Here is a 19,834-nt window from a genome sequence, read left to right as displayed (position 1 = left end):
TTTGGATATTGTCACATTTTCTTAGGATTGTCCGTACTTTTGTTGCATGCTTTGTCTTGTTGTAGCAGGTACAGGAATGACGGTAAGGTGAGTATAGATCAGGGGTGCACGAACTGGGGCCCGGTGACCACAAGTGGATCGCGATGCCATTCTGTGTGGCCCCCAACCAAATGGACACAGAGATGCTTGTCTGACTAGCAGCTGAGGAACAAGGACTGGCAAGTACTAATTGTGCACTGTGTAGACCTCTCTGTAGGACAATGGGGTCTCGTGACCTGTTTTGCACTTTAGAAAGGAGTATATCAGTTAGACAGGTGGCCGTCCACGTCTGTGGCTCGCTCCACTATAGCTTATAGCAGATATAAAATGTTAGGCAATATGCACAAAACCCGTAACAAAATCCACGGGTGTTCAAGACTTTTTCCTCGGTAGCGTATATTCACATTGGTTTTTGACGAGGATTCAGAAGTGGATTTTACAACAAAATATATGTAAAACAAATTTACTTCCTATTGATTTTAATGGTAAATGGGTAAAATAAGGCCTCTTTCACACTTCAGTTTTTTGCATCAGTTCAAATCCGCCAAAAAGTCATACAAGCGGATCCGTTGTTAACTGATGTGAACGGATGGCACAGGATCCGTTTTTAGACGGATCCTGAAAATGCGGAAATTTAAAGGAAATGCTGGCCGGGAAGAGGAGAGAGAGAGAGAGAGAGAGAGAGAGAGAGAGAGAGAATTTTTTTTTTTTTTGTCCGGCACCCAGAAAGAATTTCGGGTTAAATCAGTGTCTGGAGGATCCGCCACAGAAAAAAACGTTACAAGCTCCGTTTTGAAATCTTTGAGGATGGTGACGGACAGCAACTTTTGGCGGATCCTCAAAAAAAAACGGATGCAACGGACAGCAATCCGTCACAATCCGCCATTAATGCAAGTCAATGGGGAAAAAAACGGATCCTCAAAAAAAATTGAGGATCCGTTTTTTTTAAAAACCTGGCGGATTGTGACTGATTGTAAAAAACGGAAGTGTGAAAGAGGCCTAACGAGGAGAAAAAAAAACATCATTGTGTGTACCACAGGAGCTTTTTCACATTAAAATCAATCGGAAACTTATTCATGGACTTTAAAAGGTGTTTTTCATGTCAATTTCGGTGCATAATCTATCTCTAAATCGTTGTAAAAAAAAAAAGCTCTGTGTGAATGAACAATTAGAGTGGTGATTGGTGGAGTTAGAACTCTTATAAGTAGAATTTCCACCTATCAAACATCTATAGTGTATACTTTGGATACACCGTCAATGTCACAGACTTTCAATTGCAGCCCTTGGGATTGGTTCACTATGACAACGCGGCCACTGGATCAAGGAAGGTTGTGCAGAGTAGTGGAATGTTTTTGTGGCATGGGGAATAATAATCGTCCGTCAGATCACCCTCATATCTGTTACTGAAGAATCTGCCTCTAATCATATTCTCAGATTTGCAGACATCACTCTGACTATACAGGACCAGATATTGAATGACATTCTTTGAATGAACAGACATGACACTTACTCAGGATCCATCGTTCCATTATCTCAACAGATAAATATTCACAAGGCATCTGAAATAGACATATCGGTATTTAGGCAAGACAAACTAGGCTTGCTTGGGAATTGGCAGAAGCATCTAACAAAAAATATATTCTATTTTTTTGCACAAATAATACAAGGAAAAACAAGGTCAAATATACATTATGTGGAGAGCAATGTGATGTTTGTTTAAAACAAAAAACAAAAGTGATTGTATGTATTATCCCCTTAACGATAAGCTTTAAGCTTTATTTTTTTTTTCCTCCCTTTCTTCCAAGAGCCATAATTTTTTTATTTTTCTGTCGACATAGCAATATTATTGTCCCATCCCCTGATGACGTTGCATCTACGGTGAAACATGTCGGGGGGACGTGTGTGCTAAATATATGGCCTGTTCCGGTAGATAATTATTACAAAACAGGTTGTCATCATTCATTAATATAGGCAGTGGTCCTTTCAATTGCAAATTTATTAAAAACAAAGTAGGGACATAATTAAATATTTTTTAACAATAATTTCATCTTATCACCCCGCTTAATTTATTAATAATAATAATAATAAAGGATAGGTTTTATGGCTTGCTAGAAAGGGATTAAATTTGGGGTTCTCCCCTTTGTATCGCTACATAGCGATATGAAGGCTTATTTTTATGGGACATAGCAGTTTTGAATGATACCATCATTTTAATGAACAATGTAAAAAAAATTTCAAGTGTGATGTCTAAAAAGCTGTAATTCTGGAATTTTGATTTTGTCTTTCTCTTTACAATGTATACTGCATGGGTTAATTATTATTATAGTTTACTAGACAGGACTTTTACGGATACCAAAATAAGTTTTTTTGTTTGTTTGTTTTAAATATCTTAACTTTTTTATGAGGAAAAAGTGGGTGATTTCAATATTTATTTTTTATACTTTTAATACCTTTTTTGTCATCTTTTATATAGCGCCAACATATTCCGCAGCACTTTACAGTTTGCACACATCATCATCACTGTCCCTGATGGGGCTCACAATCTAAATTCCCTATTAGTATGGCTTTAGAATGTGGGAGGAAACCGGAGTGCCCGGAGGAAACCCACGCAAACACGGGGAGAACATACAAACTCCTTGCAGATGTTGACCCTGGTGGGATTCGAACCCAGGACTGTGCCGCCCTATGACATACAGGTATATACTATATACAGGGGAGATGACATACAGGTATATGCTACATACAGGGAGAGATGACATACAGGTATATACTATATACAGTGTAGATGACATACAGGTATATACTATATACATAAGGAGATGACATACAGGTATATACTATATACAGGAGAAGATGACATACAGGTATATACTATATACAGTGTAGATGACATACAGGTATATACTATATACATAAGGAGATGACATACAGGTATATACTATATACAGGAGAAGATGACATACAGGTATATACTATATACAGTGGAGATGACATACAGGTATATACTATATACAGAAGGAGATGACACACAGGTATATACTATATACAGAATGAGATGACATACAGGAATATACTATATACAGGGGAGATGACATACAGGTATATGCTACATACAGGGGGAGATGACATACAGGTATATACTGTACACAGGAGAAGATGACATACAGCAACAATTTATGTACAATATAATCATAATTTGTTATATCAAATACACCACAGTAAAGGGGCAGGGCTAACTGGAGGGAGCGGAGCAAAAAGCTATCAGTCTACTGTAACATCACAATAAAGGGGCGGGATTAACCAGAAGGGACGGAGCTATGCCATGAGTGTGGCTATGTTTAATGGGCGTGGTTATGCTGAGTGGGCGGGATATTGTGGAGTGGGCAGGACAAGGTGGAGTGGGTGGGGTAATACAGAGTGGGCGTGGCTTGATAGGGAATATGGGCAAGGGACTATGGGATGGAGGATGTGTGATGGGTATATGGGCACTGGACTATGGGATGGAGGATATGTATGATGGGTATATGGGCACGAAACTATGGGATGGTGTCACGTGGACCCATCCTGTGTGACACGGCTCGCAGGCCGGTAACTAAAACAACAGGACGTGGCACGTGATACTGTCCTGTGTGACACGGCTCGCAGGCTGGTAACTAAAACGACAAGACAAGGGGTAGGGAAACAGTTACAATGGTGGGCCCTGCGATAGGGAAAGGGGTCGTGGAGACCTCCTGCACTCCCCTGAGTCAGTGTCCCTACCGCTCCTAACGTTCTCTATGCCGGTTCCACACCGGGCGCCAATCACGAACCTGTCGCCCTAGCACACCCTTCACCTATCCCTTGCTAGGGAGCTGGGTGGTGCAGGCACTGGCCCCACTGCTGTACTAATACACACTAAGGAGAAAACACAAACGGGGAAACACAACTTAGCTTTACTCTGTTGCACTTGCTCCTGGCAACAGAGTCCACCACCAGCATGCAGCTCTCCTCCTGAATTGCTGCCACCAAGCTCTGTCAGAGCTACCAGGAAATCCCCTATGACTCCTTTCACCCCTGGGCTCTGACTGAGTTGCCAGGACCTCTCTCTCGATCCTTCCTCCACCAAGGATGGTTGAAATGAACACTATCACCAACACTGATTGCAACACCTGTGACTCTTTTATAGCAGGGCCAGCAATCACACCTGAATTATAATCATGTGCACTAAACAAAAGAAACTAGAGTGCAATGATGTTCACCACCACCGGGGGGAAACTTAGAATAAACGACACCACAGTGCAATAATCCTAATGGCCACCGGGGGCAAAAACACCTTAAGCACAGGGAAAAAAAAAGTTACCTGTGCTTTATATCAGTCATGATCCAGCATGGATCATGACAGTTGGAGGATAATGATTATAATTTGTTATAACTAACCACAGTTAGTTACTATTCCCGGGCAACGCCAGGCTCTTCAGCTAGTACAATATATTTCACACAAATATAACCACGGGAGTCTTCAGGGTGGGTGTTAGACAACTTCTCCACCTTTTCATACTTATACTGCAAACTGTAATACCATGACTGAGCTATAGAGGAGTACCAAGATGGCAGCAAAGGGGGGCTTCCAGCAGAAAAAGGCAGGGCCAGACTGGGACAAAAAGCAGCTGACCCACACAAACCCCAACAGCCCACATACTATAACACTCCTCACCCCGATCAGTGAATTTTGCTTTACTTTGTAGTGCCCCTCACTCTCCTAAATGGAGATATTTGAAGGGCCACATGTGAATAGGGCCACAGTGCGTATGATCGACCACAGCTGAATTTATATGCTGCATTACAGAGAATTATGGGGGTCCCAGCAGTCAGATCTCCAGCAATTGGAAAGTTATCCCCTATCCAGAGGAAAGCGACTTACTTGGGATAATGCATTTAAAACGCTTTTCCAATATTTTATTTTTATTTGTCCATAGTAATATTGAAAGTACTAAACCAATATTGACCCTCCCAAAATCCAATGTCGCCTCTTCGACAACAGGACAGGAGAAGTGATACTGTGCAGAGCATACAGGGCCGGCTTCAGGTTTTTGTGGGCCCCAGGTGAAAGTCTCAGTGGTCCCTTTAACACATACCACAATTCATAATGCAGAGATACAGCAGACAAATATAGGGACAGTGCAATGCCAAAGATTTTATTTCCTTCATTACATGAGTGATAACTATTGTACATTCTACAATAGGTCATAAATCAGACAGCATAGTCCTCCATACAGTATTATATGCACCACATAGCGCTCCATACAGAATAACATGCCTCATGCATTGCTCCATACAGAATAATGAGCCCCATATATTGCTCCATACAGTATAATGAGCCCCATATATTGCTCCATACAGAATAATGAGCCCCATATATTGCTCCATACAGTATAATGAGCCCCATATATTGCTCTATACAGAATAACATGACCCATATATTTCTCCATAGAGTATAATGAGCCCCATATATTGCTCCATACAGTATGGGTACCACATAGTGCTCCATACAGTGTAATGCGCCCCATATATTGCTCCTTACAGAATAATAAGCCCCATATAATGCTCCACACAGTATTATGGGTACCACATAGTGCTCCATACAGTATAATGAGCCCCATGTATTGCTGTATACAGTATGAGCCCCATATATTGCTCCATACAGTATAATGAGTCCCATGTTGTTAGGGGCTGGCAGAACGCACCAAATAATAGAGATGGTATTTAGGTGTGTTCGCAGCCCGGGGTCCACCATGCAGAGGTGTTAACTGCTGCTCGGTAATGGCGGACAATAACTGGCGGTATAACTAGTACATACGGCTTAACTTCACCTGGTTAATAGGAAGCGGACCCTGTTGTTTCACAGGACCGCGATACCGCTGACTGAGCGCTAGTGTTGTGGTCACAACCAGAGGGAGGAAGTCTTAATGAGTCAGTCACCAGAACACATACATCCATCTTCACACACACAACTACAAAATACTGTCTATAATAGCGCATGGCCGGGCGGCCATGTGGCTCTTTTATAGCAGCGTCCTTCCGGGACCTTCCTGACCTTCCTGATGGTCCAATCCGAGCTGGAGAAGGACCTGAGCATGTGACCTCCAATCTCCAATGAGAGATCATCCCAAGAGCATGCTCAGTGGACCGAAAGGAGGACTTAGTCCCTGGAGTAGCTCGCTGCTGACCAGCATGGGCTGCTATAGCTGGACCAGAGGTGGCAGCAACAACCAAACCTACAGAGCTGATCTGAGCAGAGCGCCTGGAACAACGAGTCTGCTGAGCAGCCTCCTCTGTGGCCGGAGAGGAATAGGAGACTGCCGAATGCAAGGCTCGGGATCTTTGCTGTGCAGCTACAGAAACCCAACGCCTAACACATGTATTGCTCCATACAGTATAATGATCCCCATATAATACTCCAAACAGTATAATGCTCCCCATATAATACTCCATACAGTATAATGAGCCCCATACCTTGCTCCATATAGAATGAGTCCCATATAATGCTCCATACAGAATATGATGGGCCCCATATAATGCTCCAAACAGTACATGAAGGGATCCATATATTGATCCAAACTCCAAACAGAATGGGCCCCATATAATGCTCCATATAAAATGGGCCCCAAATGAGGCTCCAAATATAATGAGCCCCATATGATGCTTCATATATTATGGGCTCGATATATTATGGGCCTCATATGATGATCCATATATAATGGGCTCTATATGATGCTCCATATATAATGGGCCCTATATGATGCTCCAGTATATAATGGACCCCATATGATGCTCCAGTATATAATGGGCCCCATATGATGCTCCATATATTATGGGCCTCATATGATGCTCCAGTATAATGGGCCCCATATGATGCTCCAGTATAAAATGGGCCCCATATGAAGCTCCATATATTATGGGCCCCATATGATGCCTCAGTATAAGAGGCCCCATATTATGCTCCAGTATATAATGGGCCCCATATTATGCTTCAGTATATAATGGGCCCCGTATGATGCTCCACATATTATGGGCCCTATATGATGCTCCAGTATAATGGGCCCAATATGATGCTCTAGTATATAATGGGCCCTATATGATGCTCCAGTATATAATGGGCCCCATATGATGCTCCAGTATATGATGGGCCCCATATATTGCTCAAAACATTAAAAAAAACAGAAATCCTCCCTTCTCCTTGCTGGCCGATGCTCTGCTCCAAACTCCTCAACATCGGCGTCTTCCGGCTCTCTGCACTGTGACTGATCAGGCAGAGGGAGCACAGAAGTGACGTCACTGCACCCTCTGACCTGAAACGTCACAGTCAGAAGACACCGCAGTGGAGGAGCGGGAAGAGGTAAGAATTGCAAGTGCCACGCAGCAATGGCATAAAGTGAGACTAGGGACTTTTTTTTTTTTAAGTGGCGGAGGAATACAGTGCGGAAGGATACCTACCTTCCGTCATTGGATTCCTGCAGCCCGTAGAGAACGGCAGCAACAGCTGATGCTGCAGTTCTCTACCCAAGATCGTCGTGGGACACACTCGTGTTCTGCTTCGGATCGTGGGTGAGTATTTTTGTGGTTTGTTATGTTAATATTTATTCCGTAAAAGACAATGGCTTCGGGGAACAATGTGACAAGTATTGGTAAGTATGTTACTCTATGTTATATGTACTGTATGTCTATGTATGTATTGTATGAATGTATTGTATGTAGTATGTATGTAGTATATATGTGGTATGTATGTAGCATGTAGTATGTATGTAGTATGTATGTAGCATGCATGTAGCATGCAGTATGTATGTAGCATGCATGTAGTATATATGTAGTATGTATGTAGCATGTAGTATGTATGTAGTATGTATGTAGTATGTATGTGGTATGTATGTAGCATGTAGCATGCATGTAGTATGTATGTAGTATATATGTGGTATGTATGTAGCATGTAGTATGTATGTAGCATGCATGTAGTATATATGTAGTATGTATGTAGCATATATGTAGTATGTATGTAGCATGTAGTTTGTATGTAGTATGTATGTAGTATGTATGTAGCATGTAGTATGTATGTAGCATGCATGTAGTATATATGTAGTATGTATGTAGCATGCAGTATGTATGTAGCATGCATGTAGTATATATGTAGTATGTATGTAGCATATATGTAGTATGTATGTAGTATGTATGTAGCATGCATGTAGTATATATGTAGTATGTATGTAGCATATATGTAGTATGTATGTAGCATGTAGTATATATGTAGTATGCATGTTGCATGCATGTAGTATATGTAGTATGCATGTTGCATGCATGTAGTATATATGTAGTATGTATGTTGCATGTAGTATATATGTAGTATGCATGTTGCATGCATGTAGTATATATGTAGTATGTATGTAGTATGTAGTATATATGTAGTATGAATGTAGCATGTATGTAGTATGCATGTTGTATGTATGTAGCATGTAATTTTTTTTTTTTTTGTACATTCAACACATTAGCCGGATGATGGGACTACTACTGTCCCATCATTGGCTAATGTGTCAATCACTGTCATGGTAGCAGGCATCGCCCGATGGGACTTGTAGTCCCATCGGACGATGCCTGCACAGACCCCCGAAGCCTGCACAGCCCACCGGAGCCTGCACAGCCCCCCTGGCAGGCCGGCACAGCCCCCCGGCAGGCCGGCACAGACCACCGGAGCCTGCACAGACCCCCTGGCAGGCCGGCACAGCCCCCCGAAAGGCCCGTGCAGACCCCAGAGAGGCTGTACAAGGGAAAAACAGGATTTTTCTTATTCCGATACCGGAAGTCCCATAGACTTGAATGGGACTTCCGGTATCGGAATCGGCGATACCGATACTTTTTTTTAATATCGGCCGATCCATTCCGATCCGATACTTTGAAGTATCGGACGGTATCGCTCAACTCTACTCACAACATAGCTTAGGATGCTCTCGGGGTCCAGACGTGTGACTGTGCCAAATTTTGTGGCTGTAGCTGCGACGGTGCGGATGCCTATCCCGGACATACACACATACACACACACACACACACATACATACACACTTTGAGCTTTATATATTAGATATATATATATACTAGCTGAAGAGCCCGGCGCTGCCCGGGCATAGTAACTAACTGTGGTTAGTTATAGCAAATTATAATTATCCTCCATCCCATAGTCCCATGCCCATACACCCATCATACATATCCTCCATCCCATAGTCGAGTGCCCATATAGCCATCACACATCCTCCATCCCATAGTCGAGTGCCCATATACCCATCACACATCCTCCATCCCATAGTCCCATGACCATATACCCATCATAAATATTCGCCATCCCATAGTCGAGTGCCCATATACCCATCATACATCCTTCATCTCATAGTCCCAGGCCCATATACCCATCATACATATCCTCCATCCCATAGTCCCATGCCCATATACCCATCATACATATCCGCCATCCCATAGTCCCATGCTCATATACCCGTCATACATATCCTCCATCCCATAGTCCAATGCCCATATACCCATCACACATCCTCCATCCCATAGTCCCGTGCCCATATACCCGTCATACATATCCTCCATCTCATAGTCCAGTGCCCATATACTCATCACACATCCTCCATCCCATAGTCAACCATTATGACATCATAATGAGAGGCGGGGCGTGCAACCAATGATGACATCATAATTAGGGGCTGGGCTTAATACACACACACTTTTTCCCCATTATGTAGATAGGGGCAAAATTGTTTGGTGAATTGGAACGCGCGGGGTTAAAATTTCGCCTCACAACATAGCTTAGGATGCTCTCGGGGTCCAGACGTGTGACTGTTGTGAGTTCATTTTCCCCTTCGTCACTGAGGTCTGGTGAACTCCCTATTCTGGTGAAGGAAGGTAATGAGCCTGATTATCAGGCACCTGAGCCTGATGAGGATGACTGGCTGAGTGGAGTCACGGACTGGATATAAGGCTGTCAACGCCCTTCTGCCCTGTGGGTGATTTCTCTGTGGACTTCTAGGACACCAGTCTGATTCCTGCTCCTCTAAAGCTAAGTTTTCTGCTTTGCCTGTTAGCATTTGTATTTTGTTTTTGTTTGCCTTGCTTTTCTGGATTCTGCCATTCCCTGCTGGGGTGAGCTGAATCTCCTTTTGCCGGTTGCTCTGTCTTCAGAATATTCCTGAGTACTGACATAGCTTTTTTGAAGCCTAGCATCTTCAGGGCCTTTTTCACTGTCAGTCTGTTGGCTCTTATTTTCATAGGGTTTTTCACGGATTGCAGACAGCAGCCTTCCTGTCCTTTTCTATCTAGTTAGCTTGGGCTCCGTCTTTGCTCAGTCTATCTTTCTGCCTGTGTTAGTGTTTTCATCTTGCTTCACCGTCATTATATGTGGGGGGCTGCCTATTGCTTTGGGGTCTGCTCTGGGGCAGTATAGTTTTCCCCTTTCTTTCTTTAGGCCTAGCTATTTCTCCGGCTGTGATCGAGGGGTCTAGGGCATCGTAGGAACCCCCCACGGCTACTGCTAGTTGTGTTGATAGGTTCAGGGGTCTGCAATCCGATAGCTGCCAACTTCTCTGGTTTTCTGGACTTAGCTAGCATTTCTGCTTTTGCCTCCTACGGTGACTCAATCATAACATGTGAATGTGTCAAATTTTGTGGCTGTAGCTGTGACGGTGCGGATTCCAATCCTGGACATACACACATACATCTAATATACAAAGCTCAAAGTGTGTATGTATGTATGTGTGTATGTGTGTATGTCCGGGATAGGCATCCACACCGCCGCAGCTACAGCCACAAAATTTGGCACATTCACACGTCTGGACCCCGAGAGCGTCCGACTCCTAAGCTATGTTGTGAGGCGAAATTTTAACCCCGCGTGTTCCAATTCACCAAACAATTTTGCCCCTGTCTACATAATGGGGAAAAAGTGTGTGTGCGTCAAGCCCCGCCCCTCATTATGATGTCATAATGCCCCTATCTACATAATGGGGAAACAGTGTGTGCGTATCAAGCCCCGCCCCTCATTATGATGTCACAATGGTTGCCATGGCGACGCTGATGTCATCAAGCCCCGCCGCTCATTATGATGTCATAATGGTTGACTATGGGATGGAGGATGTGTGATGGGTATATGGGCACTGGACTGTGGGATGGAGGATATGTATGATGGGTATATGGGCACGGGCCTATGGGATGGTGGATATGTATGACAGGTATATGGGCACGGGACTATGGGATGGAGGATGTGTGATGGGTATATGGGCACTGGACTATGAGATGGAGGATATGTATGACGGGTATATGGGCACGGGACTATGGGATGGAGAATATGTATGATGGGTATATGGGCACGGGACTATGGGATGGAGGATGTGTGATGGGTATATGGGCACTGGACTATGGGATGGAGGATATGTATAATGGGTATATGGGCACGGGACTATGGGATTGAGGATATGTATGATGGGTATATGGGCATTGGACTATGAGATGAAGGATGTGTGATGGGTATATGGGCACTCGACTATGGGATGGCGAATATGTATGATGGGTATATGGGCATGGGACTATGGGATGGAGAATATGTATGATGGGTATATGGGCATGGGACGGAGGATGTGTGATGGGTATATGGGCACTCGACTATTGGATGGAGGATATGTATGATGGGTATATGGGCACGGGCCTGTGGGATCGTGGATATGTATGATGGTTATATGGGCACGGGACTATGGGATGGAGGATAATTATAATTTGTTATAACTAACCACAGTTAGTTACTATGCCCGGGCAGCGCCGGGCTCTTCAGCTAGTACATACATAAAGTACATACATACACACACTTGAGCTTTATATATTAGATATATATACACACAACTCTACATTATACACTATATTAAGACAGCATTATACTATATTATGTTGCATACATCATATAGGTGAGTGCTATATATCTAATATATAAAGCTCAATGTGTGTATGTATGTATGTGTGTATGTATGTGTGTGTGTATGTCTGGGATTGACATCCACGCCGTCGCAGCTACAGCCACAAAATTTGGCACAGTCACACGTCTGGACCCCGAGAGCGTCATAGGCTATGTTGTGAGGCAAAATTTTAACCCCGCACGTTCCAATTCACCAAACAATTTTGCCCCTATCTACATAATGGGGAAAAAGTGTGTGCGTATCAAGCCCCGCCCCTCATTATGATGTCATAATGGTTGCCATGGCGGCGCTGATTCATCATAGGTTGCAAGCCCCGCCGATCGTTATGATGTCATAATGGTTGACTATGGGATGGAGGATCTGTATGACGGGTATATGGGCACGGGACTGTGGGATGGCGGATATGTATGATGGGTATATGGGCACTCTACAATAGGATGGAAGATGTGTGATGGGTATATGGGCACTCTACTATGGAATGGAGGATATGTATGATGGGTATATATAGGCACGGGACTATGGGATGGAGGATGTGTATGATGGGTATAAAGGCACTCTACTATGGGATGGAGGATATGTATGATGGGTATATATGGGCATGGGACTATGGGATGGAGGATGTGTATGATGGGTATATGGGCACGGGCCTATGGGATGGAGGATGTGTGATGGGTATATGGGCACTCGACTATGGGATGGAGGATATGATGATAGGTATATGGGCATGGGCCTATGGGATGCTGGATTTTTGTGATGGGTATATGGGCACGGGACTATGGGATGGAGGATATGTATTATGGGTATATGGGCACGGGACTGTGGGATGGAGGATAATTATAATTTTTTGTAACTAACCACAGTTAGTTACTATGCCCGGGCAGCGCCGGGCTCTTCAGCTAGTACATTATATAGGAGATAATGTGACTGGGGTGTATAGTCGCAGAATCACCTATGTAACATATATACAGCAGTATCAGCCATATATTGTAATTATAAGACCGGTTTCACACTAGCGTGTGTAATGTGAGAAACTCGCACCAGTCTCTCGCATCAACAACCGGCACTGCCACCAGCACTCGGGACCAGAGAGTGCGGCTGCATAGAAATACATGCATAGAAATACATGCAGCCTCACGCTCCAGTCCAAGTGCTGGTGGCAGCGCCGGGTGTTTTTCACATAACACACACTAGTGTGACCCCAGCCTAAGTCACAGTATCCCCTGTATAATGTATATAGACTGCTGTATATACATTGCATAGGTGATACTGTGATTACACAGATTTAGCAGCCAGTATCACCTATATAATGTATAAACAGCAGAGTGACAGTATCACCCATATAATGTATATAGACTGCTGTATATACATTATATCGGTGATACTGTGATTATACACACTTAGCAGCCATTGTCGCCTATATATTGTATACACAGCAGTCTATACAGTATATAGGTGATAGTGCAAGTGCTCTACATACACAGTTTCCATATTGGGACTCACTCAGGTATGGAGATGGGTAGAATGAACAGCTGAGGTGCATCCATCGTCAGGCATGCAGAAGAGCGGGTCCCTGGCTCGGACAGTGAGTAGAGCAGGAAACAAAAAAAAGGGGAATATACAGCACTGAGGGGGGACAAGCATTCACGGGGAGGCACATAAATCATGGGGTGGGGCTCATAGATCACTGGGGGACACAGAGATACCGTGGGGTGGCACAGCGATCACAGGGGGAGTGGTACAGAGATCACAGGGAGAGCACAAAGATCACAGGGGGCACATAGCTGGGGGGCAGAGATCACCGGTGGGTGGCACAAAGATCACAGGAGGGCACAGAGATCACAGGGGGCACATAGAAAGCTGGGAGCCACAGAATTCACAGGGGTGCATACAGCTGGGGGGCATTTATATCACAGGGGGTATTTAGTTGGGGGCACAGATCACAGAGGTGCATATAGCTGGGGGCACAGATCACAGGCGTGCATATAGCTGGGGGCACAGATCATAGGGGGCATATAGCTGGGGGCACAGATCACAGGGGGGGCATATTGTTGGAGGCACAGATTAAAGGAGTGCATATAGCTGGGGTTGCAGATCACAGGGGGGCATATATTTTGGGGGAACAGATCACAGAGGTGCATATAGCTGGGGAGTACAGATCACAGGGGGCATATAGCTGGGAGTAACAGATCACAAGGGCGCATAAAGTGGGGTGTTATGAATGAGTCACCGTAGGAGGCAAAAACAGAAATGCTAGCTAAGTCCAGAAAACCAGAGAAGTTGGCAGCTAACAGATTGCAGACCCCTGAACCTATCAACACAACTAGCAGTAGCCGTGGGGGGTTCCTACGATGCCCTAGACCCCTCGATCACAGCCGGAGGACTATATAGCCTAAAGACAGAAAGGGAAATCTAAACTGCCCCAGAGCAGACCCCAAAGCAATAGGCAGCCCCCAACATATAATGACGGTGAAGCAAGAAGAAAGAACACTAACACAGACAGAAAGATAGACTGAGCAAAGACGGGGCCCAAGCTAACTAGATAGGAAAGGACAGGAAGGCTGCTGTCTGCAATCCGTGAAAAACCCTATGAAAATAAGAGCCAACAAACTGACAGTGAAAAAGACCCTGAAGAAGCTAGGCTTCAAAACGCTATGTCAGTACTCAGGAATATTCTGAAGACAGAGCAACCGGCAAAAGGAGATTCAGCTCACCCCAGCAGGGAATGGCAGAATCCAGAAAAGCAAGGCAAACAAAAACAAAATACAAATGCTAACAGGCAAAGCAGAAAACTTAGCTTTAGAGGAGCAGGAATCAGACTGGTCTCACTAGAAGTCCACAGAGAAATCACCCGCAGGGCAGAAGGGCGTCGGCAGCCTTATATCCAGTCCGTGACTCCACTCAGCCAGTCATCATCATCAGGCTCATTACCTTCCTTTACCAGAATAGGGAGTTCACCAGACCTCAGTGACGAAGGGGAAAATGAACTCACAACAGTGGGGGCACAGATCACAGGGGAGCATATACCTGGGGGGCACAGATCACAGGGGGCATATAGTTGGGGGGCACAGATCACAGGAGTGTATAAAGCAGGGGGGCACAGATCACAGGGAGGCATATAGCTGGGGGGCACAGATCACAAGGGGGCATATAGTTGGAGGGCACAGATCACAGGGGGGCATATAGCTGGGGGGCACAGATCACAGGGGGCATATAGTTGGGGGGCACAGAGATAATATTGGGGCACATAGCTGGGGGGGCACATAGCTGAGGGGCACATAAATTACCTGAAGACACGCACTGAGCTCCTCTTCCGGGACAGGAGCTGGAAGAACATTGGGCAATAACCCCGCCCACCTCTGTGCTAACCCTGCCCACCCCGATGACATCATCATGCATGTGCAGGCAGTGTTCTGTAATAAACGCTGTGTGCACTTGGGGGTTAAACGGCCGGCAGGGCTGCCGCCGGAGAATTGCAGACTGCGGGGACCTGCCTGTGGGCCGCATGTGGGCCACGGGCCAGAGGTTCCTTCCCCACCTGTTTTAAAGGGCCGGCGGTGGCCCACTTAGCTGCCAGCCCACCGGGCATCTGCCCGGCTGGGCAGATTAGCATTTCGGGCCTGGAACATGGTATTAAAGAGAATCAATGGCAAAAGTGGCATTTAATTTGCTGTTGTCAGAGATTAACTGTGGCATCTCAATGGTTAACAGCTGCCCTGGCTGTTTGACACAGATGTTGGCTATTTAATTTAGCCAGGATCAACCATGCATGGAACAGAGTCAGCTCCAGAGCCTGCTTCATACATCAGTACCCACTCCATGATGCACATACTGTATAATTCTTGGGGCATTAATGAGAATCTGTCATCAAGTGAGACAGATAGCCTGAATTCAGTGATGTATTACTTACTTAGTATACTGAGTGCAGAAATTATGATACGTTCAGTTTTCTCTGTTGCAGGTTTAGGAGCTGAAATACTGAGCTGTGTATAACTCCCCCCCCCCACACACACACACACACACACATTGTGGTGCTCTCAGATAACATAGCAATTACCTGGTGACAGCTTCCCTTTAAGGGATGCACTTATCTTAAATGTATTCCTTATTAAGGCTGAAATGAAAAGTCTGCATTCGCTCTATGTGATTCCCCTGTATGTCCTGTGTGAGTGGGTGGTCACATGATCGCAGATACGGTGGTCACATACTGCGCAGCATTCTCTACGCTTCAATTCTCTTCAATTGAGTGAAACCAGATTAGACTAGTCAGCAAGTGACCACTCGACCACTCACACAGGCATATCTGGCATTTCAGAAGGAATATAATTTGAAAAGTCCCACCCTGTTCAACATAATTGACAAGTTTCATACTAAGTATACACATGGTATAGACCTGTCAATAAACTACAGTGGTGGGTGAAGAAGCCAAACTTGGGTGGCGCTGGACTAGTCAGGTCTTTGCCTATGGTACTAGATAGAGATGATCAAATCAATGTGATGCAAATCAAATTCTGGTTGAATGTGGAAACAGTTTTATAAATTGTAGTTGATTGTATCTGTCACATAATGCGGCAAGGGCTTCCCAACATACAGTACCTCACGATTCCTGTAAATAGCTTCTCAGTTTTTCTCTACACTCCAAATCTCTGTTCCACACTCCACATTAATTAACGTCATCCATTTTGTCGGCGCCTATATCCCACATATCATTTCACTACATTATACAGTATAAAGTCACCATTTTACATAATGAAAATGGTGAACAGATACAGAACACATAAACAAAGAGAGAGAAGTGTTCACATCAGTGCACCAGATCCAGACAAGAAATCCACAATGGGTGCAATGCACGAAACTATGTGAATAGTGAGTGTTCAACGCTCAAAACTTCAACGCTCAAAACGCGTGGAACATGTGTTTCATATTTTAACACTTTTTAAGAGCATACCAATAAAATATTGTTTCCATAGAAAAAAAAAAACAACGGGGTGCAACGTTAGTTGGCCTCCACGTGGTGCACCCTGGGTAACGCTAAAGGACTAGCAATCTTGATGACCAAACTATCAAATTACATCTAGATTTCCTGGTCAATATTTTTACATCATATTTGATAATCAACGTGCTGAGAAGTGTGAACGTGACATCAAGTGACAGGTCCTCCCCGATGATTAACAGGCTTTGCCACACACTAGCGATTTAGATGACAGTGTGGTGAATGGGTTGTCTTACAGTTGATCAGTAATAGTTGTTGTTTTGAAAGACAGCTCCATAGATCACACTGAAAATTTTATGACAAAGCACAGAACTGTATCAGTTTTGTAGCTGGGGTGGAAGCAGTGAATATTGATAAAGTCACAATAGTTGGCGCATGATCATTGCTCCCGGACTGAAGACTGTCAAGAATGTTTTAATAATATCAATGGTTGCATTTGACAACAACCGAAAAAAGGCAGCACAACGATCTACACCTTCTGTCAGCACCTTTTGTGTAACAGAAAGGAAGGCACTACTAGTAGGTAACAAATCAAAATCTGCATTTTTCGGTCCCCTAAAATCACTAGTACATTATTTGGGCAGCTTAGATTTGTAACCATGGCTGCAAATAGGGACCATGATTATTTGAGATAACGTGTAGATATTCAGGCTTGACTGAGTGTTGATTACATTGGCAATTTTATTTAGGAGCAGGCACGGGAATGATGATTGTATCTGGAGTTGATTATGGTGGGTATGATGTATTCTTACTGTGCTATAATTACATGCAAGAAGGTAACACTGGCACTGAATGCGGATTGTATTGGTAATTTCATCCTTGCGTAGCTCTGTACTGGAAAAAGAATTGTTTGGGTTCTTTAAGCGCCTGAACTTAATCTTTGATAAAGTCTATGGGGCAGATTCATCATTGATTTTGTGCCTTTTTTCTCTAGTTTTGTGTGTTTTTTCCTGTTTTCCATTATCGGTATATTTATTTTTTTACTTTCGCCTCTTTTTAAGTCACTTTATGTGTTCGTCTAGATTTTGTTTTATTACAACAAAGGTTTACAAATATTTTTGCCTGATTCATCATTTGCAACTTTTTGAATAGTCGTAATTTTTTTTGCAAATGTACTCCCTCCAATGTTTCCCTCCAGTGTGATTTTATGAATAACAGAAATCCCCCACACCCACACTCATCTCATCTCCCCCCTAAATCTTGCAATATTTTGCAAAATGTGCAACTTTTTGTACTAAAAAGGCACAAAAAATGTAAAGGCAAAAATAAAGACAATTTTTGTCTTTTGTCTTTGTACAATATCCATGAATTGTGTGAACCATGTTGAAGAATTAGGCACAAGAAACAACAACAAATACCCCAAGACAAGATGAAAAGTGATTTAAAAACAGAATGCAAATTAAGAATAGGGCTGTATGGTTCCAATTAAATATACCTGATATATAATGACAACGAAAATAAAACACTAAAGGTCCGATTTATTTAGGAGGCAATATTTTTGTGCAACTTGGAAGTTACAAAAACACATTAGGTGCTAGTCTTTCCCATCTATGCTAATATGGGCACAGCATGGGTGGAACAGAGTGTGGCTATGCCCACCAGTCACACATTATGTCCTGCAGAGATTCACTTTCTCTGGTAGGCATTAAGCACTAGGCCTTAGCTAGCGTTCACACGGGCAATACAGTTCTGGTACAAACACATACAGTTTTAATTGCTTTCCACAGGTTGCACAGCACTGAAACAAGTTCACAAACATAAATCCTTAGCCTTGTCCAGGCATGGCACTAACTAAACAGAACAGACCCTGGCTACTCATACTTGGCTGAACTAGCCCCAGCTTGGTTAAACAAAACAGCTATAGTACATAGCAACCATTGATACAAGCAGTTCTCTGCACAAGGACTGTGCAGACTCTTCTCAGAGAGAGATTTAGCTCCAAGACACATCCAGTCTGGTCAGCTTCCCTGAGCTCACTCCCCAGCCAGCACATTTGCCTCTGCTACATCCAGCAGAGTGACTCCCCAGTCACTCCATTCAGACAGAGACTCTGGCATGTCTTTGTCTCAGCCGTAGCTCACATTTTGGCTGGTTCCACAATGAATCTACTTCCAGCTTCTTAGAGAAACAATGCAAGTGCTTCGAATCAAACACTGCAGAGCTGGGATTTAACCATGTTCTTCTCAGCAATGCTGCATATACCCCCTCTGCCCAAAGCCGAGAGCAGTGTACCATCTTCCAACCCACAGTGCCAACAGGGGGCCATTCTAACCCAAAACTAATTATTGTCTCTCAGCTTCTATGGAACACCATTCACACTGGGCTCTGCCATCTACAGACTATATCATTCACACAGGCTCTACCTCCTGCACATTACCATACCACTCAGCAGACCCACAATCTCACATACAATGCACACTGCACTACCAATGCCTACACATCATAAGCATGCAAACTCATTGCACACAATCCTATACACTGCACATATGCACAGACACTAGCCTGAACTCAGTACACTACATCCTCTTCTCTCTCCTTTCATCGAGAGAAAAAAAAATCTTCACATTATGTGATCCTGTCACCACACATCACATGTTACTCACTGTAGATCATGTGTACATCACCACAGCTGACTTCTGGTGGCATACCAAATTACTGAGCTCTACCACTTCAGGCCACAAGTCCCATAGCATACAAGTTCTTGACCACTCCCACTTCATGGGACATGGAACCATAAGAGATTTAGCTCCAAGACACATCCACTCTGATCCGCTTCCTTGAACTGACTCCCCAGCCAGCAAATTAGCCTCTGCTACATCAA

General features: G+C 43.9%; 1 protein-coding gene across 1 annotated transcript in view; it reads right to left on the bottom strand.

The window, feature by feature from the left end:
* NCKAP1L (NCK associated protein 1 like) overlaps nt 1-19,834 on the bottom strand; it is a 310,666-nt gene that overhangs the window by 227,807 nt on the left and 63,025 nt on the right. The window contains exon 8 of the mRNA XM_073561415.1: nt 1,550-1,598. Within this exon, the coding sequence (XP_073417516.1) occupies nt 1,550-1,598 (49 nt within the window). The remainder of the gene's footprint in view (nt 1-1,549; nt 1,599-19,834) is intronic.

Source organism: Dendrobates tinctorius, unplaced genomic scaffold (genome assembly GCF_039654945.1).
Source record: "Dendrobates tinctorius isolate UK_male_01 unplaced genomic scaffold, ASM3965494v1 ptg000319l, whole genome shotgun sequence".
In the NCBI taxonomy this organism is placed as follows: domain Eukaryota; kingdom Metazoa; phylum Chordata; class Amphibia; order Anura; family Dendrobatidae; genus Dendrobates; species Dendrobates tinctorius.
Note: the sequence above shows the minus strand (reverse complement) of the source record. Positions and strands in the feature narration are given on the sequence as shown.